Here is a 10065-nt window from a genome sequence, read left to right on the forward strand (position 1 = left end):
GGTCAGACGCTGTGATAGAATTGTGCAAATCATCTGTATTATTCAGTGCTTCAGATTTACTCAAATGAATCTTGTAGCCAGATATGGTACTATACTCACTAAAACTGTTAGGATAGTAGGAGTTGATAACCAGAGGGGACCAGAACAGAAAAATAATGTTTGTGCACAAGCCGATATTATGCACCACATTCCCCATGATTATTCCTATTACACAGATATGTAGCCAAATATTTCCAGCTAATGCAGGGCTCTATGCTAAGCTTTTTCCCAAGGAGCACAACACACAAAGAAATTTAGGAGCACAGCAAAAAAAGAGTTTAACAAACTATTTATTATTTACATATTTATACTACATGTGTGCTCCTTCTCTTATATGGTGTGAAACCATTAGAGGACTATGGAAGTGAAGACCCTTGTATCTGGACACTCAGCATCGGCCTTAATAATTTGTTTTGAAAATATGACATTGTAAACAGCTTTTAAAACACTGATCACTCATCACAAAAAACTTTACTGGGATTGGTGCTTGTGTAGTTTTTGAACCAGGGATGGATTCACAAATACAAACTATTACTACATTAGTCACTTAATTTGTTAATGCTACTATCTCATCAACAATCAGAACCATTCAATTTTATTTATATAGCGCCAAATCACAACAACAGTTATCTCAGAGCACTTTTCATAAAAGAGCAAGTCTAGACCGTACTCTGTGATGATATTTACAGAAGCCCAACAGTTCCCAACAAGAGCAGCACTAGGAGACACAGGCAAGGAAAAACTTCCTTTTAAGAGGCAGAAACCTCGAGTAGAACCATGGCTCAGGGTGGGCGGCCATCTGCCTCGACCGGTTGGGGTGAAGGAGAGAGAGAGCAGGAGAGAGAGAGAGAGAGCAGGAGAGAGAAAGAGAGAGAGCAGGAGAGAGAGAGAGAGAGAGAGAGAGAGAGAGAGAGAGAGAGGAGAGAGAGAGAGAGAGAGCAGGAGAGAGAGAGAGAGAGAGAGGGGAGGGAGGCAGCCTACACAATATCCACACAGAGGTACAGACAGTAAAGGTGATGTTGCTATAGACTAAATGAAAAATGGTACAGATATTTAAAGTAGTGTTAATGATAACAATCGTAATGTTAATGATTATAATTACAATAATTACAATAGGACTAGTAACAATAGTTGTTGCAGCAGAGGGTGTCGAGCAGGAACACGGGGGCAGCAGGTGACCCGCAACCACAGATCCAGAAATGACCATAGACTGTTTTTTAAAATGGAAATGACTTGCTTAAGCGGCGACCGAGGGACCCGCCCACCAGGAACTCTCCCGGTGCTCCGGTGACTAGCTGGCTTTATTCCTGCCAGAGTTTCAACAACTCTCATATGATTTACACCGATTTTGCGTCACAGCCTATTAGCGCGGTGCACTGCGTTGGGGACGAGGGGATTATGGTAGGTTGCAGTTACTCGCACATTGTGCATTTTTCATTTTTCCAGTTTGCACGTATCGATTTTTAGGGGCATATGCTAACAAAATGGTCGCACTGTAGAGCCCTGTAATGCTAAGGCAAAGAGGAGTGGGCTAAGTGGGTACCCCTGGCAGATGCCTCTTGCCACAGAAAAAGGTTTAGACCGCTGTCCATTAATTAAGACAATAGCAGTTGGTGACTTTTATATGGTTCGGATCCATTTAAAGAAATCTGCCCAGCCCAAGGTCACACAGTACCGTCAAACAGGTAGCCCCACTTCCCCTATCAAAGGCCTTCTCCACATCTGGGGACAAAGTCAGGGCCTTCTGTTTCTTCTGAGTAGTTACCTGCACAATATTCAAAAGCCTTCTGACATTGCTGGTTGAGTAATATCCATGAAAGAAGCCTGTCTAGTCTGAGTTATATGAGTTGAGAGTAAGTTTTCCAGCTGCCTGGCAAGAGGTTTTGAGAGTAGCTGGCTGTCAACTGCAATTAAACTGATAGGTCTTTGGAGCCACACATGTCAGGAGGTTTATGTTTCTTCAGAAATGACAGATTTTGGCACAGTTTAAAGTAGGGGGAGGTAGCCCCTGCTAAAGGAATCTGAATACATTTATGTGAGGGGACTTACTAAAATCTTTCTAAACTTTTTTGTGACATTTTGTAAAAAATATACACTTACACTTTTTGGGGGGCGAGTAGAGCAGCTTTCTGACATTTCCCTTTAAGGAATTTTCTGGAGTTTGATGATTGTGGTTAATGCCCTTCACATTAAAAGATCACTCATGTGATGTGAGAGGTGTCCCTCTGTTATGGAAATAAAGTGAGCCAAGTTCAGGTGTGATGAAGAAGATTTGGAGACTGAAAGACTTACAGAACATCGTGTATTGACCCAGGCCGAGGAGATACAGATACAACGTGTGAACACGTGCCATGCCAACACCAAATCTGACAGATACTTCCTGACTTGGGATATTTATCCTTCATAGACCTACAGAGATTCACCAATTGTCCAAATATCGCTATTGTTCACACTTATATGCATGTGTGAAGATTCTATTGGATCTTGGTTCAAATCACTATGCTTTCCTTAGTTAACCTAAATTCACATTGTGTGTGAGAGCCAGTCAGTTTGTCTGTAATGAAACAAAAGTAAAGATAATCTTGACCTTGGGTTACCTATCGGGTATTTGGGTTACAAATTTCCCAGAGATAACCCAGTACATCATTATCATGGCAGCTGCATGAGTCAGTTGACCAAGCGGGCAGAGAGGAGAGACAGAGTCTGACCTGCAGTTTTGGAGAGTCCCTGGCTGTCCCCTTTGGCTTACTTTAGCTCAGCAACTCACCCTCACAACATGAATGTGGCATGGTAAATGTTAAGTTTTTGTCCTGCTGCATGTGCAGTATGAATATATCAGATAATCCTCAAAGCCAGCACTCAGCTGGATCCATTCATGGAGCAACATTTTTCTCTCCATGCTAACCTCACAGCAGCACATTTGTTTTAAAAGGGACAGCGTACAGTAAAACATAAACGCTACCATTTGATGCACTGTACCAGATTATAGCTTCAAGCTAATTCCAATCTGCAGGTCATGGTTAATAACAATATAATAATACATACATTTGCTAAGGCTGACTAGTTCATTAGAATGCCACCAAGATCACAACATCGCCAAAAAGCATCCCTGTCATGTTGCGACGTCCACCAAAACAATTGCAACACGACCCCGAGCCACATCGCTCAGCCCCAGTACAAAACAGCACACAAAGTCACATAAACACACGGTTACACAGAAAAAGACACAAGACATAGAATGAGAACTACTCACAATGAAACATAACAAACATTTACCAGTCAATTAAATTTTAATTGGTGTTCCACTGGTTTGTGGCTTTTACAGAAAAGGCAGACAGGCCAAATGCAGTACGACAGAATGGTATGACACATGTCTCAAGTAGCGGAGATTCTGAAGGACCTAAGTGATTTTACTGACAGAGTAAACAAAATCACAAAGTGGAGGAGGAGCCAAGCCATTTCAAGTTTTATATACTAAGCACTAATTAGAAAATATAAAATTATCAAAACTAAACAAATTATGGCATTATCTGAAGTATTCTGCAATTAGTTTTTTTTGTCACATATCTTGAGAGTTTGTTTAGACAAAGACTCCAGAGGTTTAATAGTTGTTTCATAGTAGTTGACATATGTGACTTTTTCGCTTCAAAGATTGTTCTCCTCAGAGATTCTTGTAAATTACTGACTGGATTCCCTATAAGTCATTCAGTTAACTGTGGTTTAATTTAGTCAGAAATAATAAATAATTTGCCCTCGAGGCGAAGGCTGGTGGAGATGGTCCTCTCACTCTTCACTCATCACGTGACCTCCCAGTTTGAATTTTTGTGTTCTATTAAAAAGGGGCTTTACATAGTTTTTCAATGAAATTACTTAATAAATAAAATTTTCACTGCCTTATTATTAGTGGGCTCAAAACTCACTTAGAAATGAAGCCCACGCCTGGTTTCTCTATTCACTATTCCCCTGTTCTGCTTTTAATGTGAGGACACCGGGTCGGATTCAGCTCTGTGCGTGCTCCCGATGCCCTCTCAGACTACAGCTAAGACCACAAAACAACTGACTCCCAGCAAAACACAGACTCCAACACAAACTCCACATAAGGATAAAAACAACAAAGTTTTATTTGCTGAAGCCCATCAGACCAAACAAGATTCAAATGATGAAACACAGTGAACATCAGAAAGTCACGGAGAGAGCCACCTTAGCTCGTTAGCTAATGTTATCCGGTGCAAAGTAGTATTGCTTTCCACATTGCTTCACCAGCTTACATGAACCATATTTCTATCCCGTGTACCACTGGTATTATATCAAAGTGTTGATTTAGCCCGCAAGAAAGGATGTAAAGATAAAGAACAAATGTGGAGCGATTTACTAGCCTAACATAGTGATGCAGACAGGGCAGCCAGCTAACGCTACATTAGATCAGACCTGTTGCTGTTTGCTTAGTAACATTCAATATAGATTTATTGTGGTTTTACCGTACACAACTTCTCCACCTCTCAGTCGCTGTAACTAACGTGACCTACATAATATACAACACTGCAAAACAGAGGAAGAGCCATCCACTAACACTACAGTATAGAGTGACAATCGTTTTTATAATATTCAGTCCAATACATGTAGCTGTGACAGATACACAGATAGTAGTTAGTTACTGAAAAGCAGACTGTCTGTCACACTGCCTTTTTTTGGTATAGAGCTGGTGTTGATCTGTCTCTGAGCCAGGAATGTTGAAGTAACAGAGCCTGAACTTGTCTGGAGAAAAGCCACAGTTGGCATGCAGGTGTTTCCGCGTTTATTGCAGGATCTCTGTATGAAAACACTTGTGTTTCAGATTATGCTCACTCATGAGTTCAAGCAAGCACAGACCTGGTTGCAATCTTAAAACCGCACCGCTAGTGGCCGCTGAAAACTACATGATGCCTCTTTAATTTATGCTTTGGTTAGGGGCACCATCCAGGTCTCTCTTCTGGCATTTAAGATTGATCAGTAACATTGACTATTTTGTTTAAATCAAACTTCACAAAATGATGCACACCAATCAAAATGCACACCCTGCACATCGAATGATCCTACTCACCCCAACAAGACCAAGTCTTGCAAATATTCAAAGACAAAAATTTTCTGGGATTATTTTATCATCTTTATTCAAGAGCGTGGTCTTTCAATTTGAGAGTATGACTTACTTCAGATTTTGTAATGCTTCCCCTCAAAATCCTGCCCTCCCTCTCAAACAGCCCCTGTTTGGGAGCTCTGTATGGACTTGGCTTGGGAACTGGAGGTGCACCCGAGCAAGGCCCAGAACCCCCCCCCCTAACTGCTCCCCTGGCGCTGCACAATGGCTGCTCATTGCTCCTAAATAGAATGGGGTAAAAGCAGAGAACAAATTCTGCAGGTATTGTACTGTGTATAAATTGCGTAGCCAATAAAGCTTTTAATCATTATCGTAATGGCTTTGCAGTTGAGGTCTGAGAAGTTGGCGGTGGGAGTTTGTTCCTATTGGAGGCCGTTTGAATCATACTTTTTTAGAGGAGCAACAGAAGGTGCTTTGAGTTTGCAGAGGGTAGAGAGTTTTGAATATTATATATGTGTTGTATGTTATTGCCTGGGCAAAGCAGGCAACTGCTCCAGAACCCTGACCCACATGGGCCTCAAAGCCATATTCATTGGGTGGCATTGTTGGTTTGTGATCATTTGACTGACTGCAGATTTGTTGGGTACTAATCTGACCTAGTAGTATCTATGTTTACCTCTGCGTGTCTTCACACTGTGAGAGTTACAACCAATTCGTGGCTTTCAGCAATTCAATTAGATTGTTTTATCGGTTTGTATAGTTAGTTCATAAATGTGAGCTCCTGCATGAAACAGAACACTGATTACATTTGAGAGTGATTTCATCTGTCTGTACCTCTAGTACCTGTGTTTTACAGAGGATCGATTTCTCCAAGCTAATAAGGCAGAGCACTGCTCTTATTATTATTATTATTATTATTATTATTATTATGGCTACAATCACTCCTGGTCTTGTATAACAACTATTTGCACAGATCATTCCATTGCTGCAACAATTCCTCTTCATAAAAGGAGCAATTATGGTGATTCAAACAGTCAACAAGTAGAAATGTGTGTCCTTGTTTGTGTGTGCACTTTGTAGGAGAGACCAAGAACTTTGAGAATGCCTTTGACCTGAACAATGTGAAGCTGTCTGGTATGCCACTAGCTTTCTACTCTGGGATGTATGCATATGCTGGGTGGTAGGTATGGCCGGGCAAACACACACACACACACACACACACACACACACACACACACACAGTTTGTTTGTTTGTTACGTATAATGTTGGATGTCGTCACTTCAGCTCCATATGCATTGCACATGATTTACCGTACACTAATCAATGGAGGTTATACAATTACTGTGTCCTTTTGCAGGTTCTATTTGAACTTTGTGACGGAGGAGGTGGATAACCCTGAACGGTAAGTTTAATCCATGTGTATCTGTATAGGTAATCTCTGCTGAATGGAAAGCCTAAAGGAAAACGTTTTCTTCAGTAGTTTCCCAAAGTACACTCAGCCATATCACATGGGAAATATCCTTAAAGCGGTTATAATCTTTATTTTTATATTAAAGCTGGGGTAGGCAGTTTATGTCAGAAGCATGTTTTGTTATATTTGATGACATTCTCTTTACGACCCCACAGCAAACAATAAATCAAATGATCTGACACAAAAATGGAAAAAAACAAAATCTGGTCATGTGGAGCATTTAGGGCAAGATTTTTAGGAGTTTCCTACTGTCAACCAATCACATGTGCAGAGCCATACCAACACTAAATGTACTAACAAGTATTGTATGTGTATCCAAAGCCTGATATATCTTAGTCCTCTGTGCCATAGAGCTCCATTGTTGTCCAAAAACTACTAAAAACACATCAGTGAGCCACACTGCAGTTTATTTTGACTCAATCCCACATCTACTGTCCTACTTGCTGAAATACTCACAAGAGCACCAAATGTTTATTAATCACCCGCTGAAATTAGTCCCCAACAAATGCACTATGCACTGTTTCCTCCTGTTTGAGTAGTGTTTGCTTAAAACTAGAGTGACCAGCTGTTGAAGGAAATGACTAAGATTTTCATAGATTGATAAGATTAGGTCGATAAGATGGAGCATAATGCCAGACTTATCCTTTAACAAACAACGTCAGAAAGAACATAAAACACACAGATGAGAAACCTTAGATGGTGACATATCACAACTAAAGAGATTGCAGTTTGTTTTTCCATTCATGAACAGAATGAAAATGTGCCCAGGAGTGTAAGACAGGGGATCTGTGGATACTTGCTTTCACATTTCTTGCTTGAACAACTAATGAGACAACAGTCTGCAGGAGGTGGTTAATGCAACTTCGACATTTCCTCCATGTTTGCCTGTTGTCTTGATAAATTTGGTATACTGTATAATGTTTGCATAATCACTGCAGCAACAAAGTTATGTCATACTCACCACTCTGCTGCTCTCCGTTTCTGTTCTCTATCAGAAATACTGCTTTCATTCACTATTAATAGTCACCTCCATTTTTAACCTTGTTGAGCCTTTGGATTTAACTGTTATGAAACTCAGTACTTACTACACAGAAATGTCAACTCAAAAGCTTTGCAGCAGCCCTGTGGGTGTAATTCATCCCTTCCCTATTAGGCTTAGAAAAATCTACAGGAAGTGTTGAGTTGTATTGACAGTGGCTTAACAGCCAAAGCAGCAAAATAATTAGTAAATGAAAGCAGTATGTGTTTAAAAAAAAGAGCTCAGAGTGGTTAGTATGACAAGACTGTTGCACTGATGGAGTTAGTGCTGTGGAAATGTGCAATGTCCTGAATTTACCATGTGCAACATTATAGTACAGGTCATTCCCAGCCTTTACCTCTTTGTACTGGCCACTGTTACAGTTTTTTTCCCATTGCTAACCTGCATAGGTCAAACGTGAAGTCACATTATCAAAACTCTTCACACAGTAAGCGAAACATGTGGCCCAAACTGTGAATCATTTTTCATTGCTGTAACATAAAATGACTATGGCTAACACACTGTGTCCAAAACACGTTCATAACAAAATGTTAAATATCCTGCATTTTTGCTGTAGCTGGACAGATTTATATAGAAATCCTTGCAGAACATTTACATACATTTTATGTTGACGTTTATGCACATAGAGAAATGTGTGTAGTGTTTTGAATGTGGTTTTACTGTAAAACTGCAAGCTGAGTGTAAAGCAAGAATTGTGCTTATATTTTAGTAGAATTGGTTCAAGGGGCCCCAGCCTTTCTGTGTGGAGTTTGCATGTTCTCCCCGTGTCTGCGTGGGTTCTCTCCGGGTGCTCCGGCTTCCTCCCACCATCCAAAGACATGCAGTCTAGGTTAATTGGCGACCCTGAATTGTCCTTAGGTGTGAGCGTGAGTGGTTGTTCGTCTATGTGTGGCCCTGCGATGGACTGGCGACCTGTCCAGGGTGTACCCCGCCTTTCGCCTGATGTCAGTTGGGATTGGCTCCAGCCCCCCGCAACCCTGTACACAGGATAAGCGGTTGACGATGGATGGATGGATGGATGGATGGTTCAAGGGGTTAGTACATGAATTACAGACTGGTCATAGTGTCTCAGGTACCAGTTTTACTGTGTAAACAACTCAAATTGTAGCACTGAAATTTCAGCAACTTCTTTTTTTCAAAAGTAAATTACGTAATGCAGTAAGAGTACATGTCTATACTACTATAGTACAGTCAATAAAGTGAAATTATGTTATTCTTATATTTTTTCTTGCTGGCTTTGGTACATTTCTAGAATCATCCTTAACATCTGCAAAACTATTTGTATTGGTAAACTACGGCTAAGGTTTAGATGACAATGATTGAAAATGGACATGGCTGCACTTTTTTTGCATGGCATAGAACAATTTCAACAGTACAAAGTTATACATTGCAAGGGTTTGGATTGGGACGGGAGTCAGTTACACGTTTACTGTTTGCACTGTAATTTGTTGACACAGCATGTCATTGTGATGCAAAAACTTAAAAACAAGACTATTTTACAGCACTGCATGGCATAATGGAAACAATTACAAAATAAGAAAGGGACTCGCTGATCATCAATTTACTGTAGGAGACATTTACAAAGAAAGTCTAATAGACATAGGAACAAAAAATGCAGATTATGAGGTGTTGAACCATTTGGCATGTAGGGACTTACGCAATGAACTTAGATGCTTTGGGGGGTAAGACTACTCAACAGAGAACCAGTATACTGTAATACAGTGTGATCAACATGACATTCAGTAAGTAACTGATAATTAAGGATACAGCAGACAAATGTACATAATTTGCATAAATGTGGCAACGCATTTGCAATTTCTCAAAAGACTGAGAAATTGCTTTTTATATATGATGTGCACAATGTGGTGGTTGAACAAGTAGAATTTAAATTCTGATCTGAGAAATGTACCAAAGTGACTGAGAACAGCTGTATGCTATAATGAAATACTGATTTATTTTTTGTTTGGCCAATGTGCATGTTGGTAATGCAGACTGTGTGAAGAGTTTTGAAAAAGTGGCTTCAGTTTTGACCATTGCATCTTAGCAACTGAAGAAAAAAAAAAACACTGTATTTGAACAGCAGCTTTTCTTTGAGAATGTACGGTATGTACTCAATTCAAAATAACTAATAATTCAATGTGTAAACAACAATATTGCCAAAGTACTCCTGAAATCTGTTAACTTGGTGCAAGAGAGTGGCTCCCCACTGAAGGGAAGTGAGATGCATAAGTGAAGGACAGTATACAGTTTCTGTTATTATCTCTCCTGCCCTCAGGACTGTCCCATTAGCTATCTGTATCTCCATGGCGATAGTGACTTTCTGCTATGTGCTGACCAACGTGGCGTACTACACTGTGATGTCAGCAGAGGAGCTCCTGGCCTCGGAAGCAGTCGCTGTGGTAAGTAATACTAATAATGCTTAACCAAGATAGAAAGGCACT

General features: G+C 40.3%; 2 protein-coding genes across 3 annotated transcripts in view; one reads left to right on the top strand and one right to left on the bottom strand.

Moving 5' to 3' along the window:
• The window catches only part of setd7 (SET domain containing 7, histone lysine methyltransferase), a 519573-nt gene that overhangs the window by 353676 nt on the left and 155832 nt on the right, over positions 1 to 10065 (bottom strand). The window lies entirely within an intron of this gene.
• The window catches only part of slc7a11 (solute carrier family 7 member 11), a 30356-nt gene that overhangs the window by 12852 nt on the left and 7439 nt on the right, over positions 1 to 10065 (top strand). The window contains exons 5-7 of the mRNA XM_046031396.1: positions 6194 to 6293; positions 6472 to 6516; positions 9900 to 10023. Coding sequence (XP_045887352.1) covers positions 6194 to 6293; positions 6472 to 6516; positions 9900 to 10023 — 269 coding nt within the window. The remainder of the gene's footprint in view (positions 1 to 6193; positions 6294 to 6471; positions 6517 to 9899; positions 10024 to 10065) is intronic.

This window comes from Micropterus dolomieu, linkage group LG19 (assembly GCF_021292245.1).
Source record: "Micropterus dolomieu isolate WLL.071019.BEF.003 ecotype Adirondacks linkage group LG19, ASM2129224v1, whole genome shotgun sequence".
Taxonomy (NCBI): domain Eukaryota; kingdom Metazoa; phylum Chordata; class Actinopteri; order Centrarchiformes; family Centrarchidae; genus Micropterus; species Micropterus dolomieu.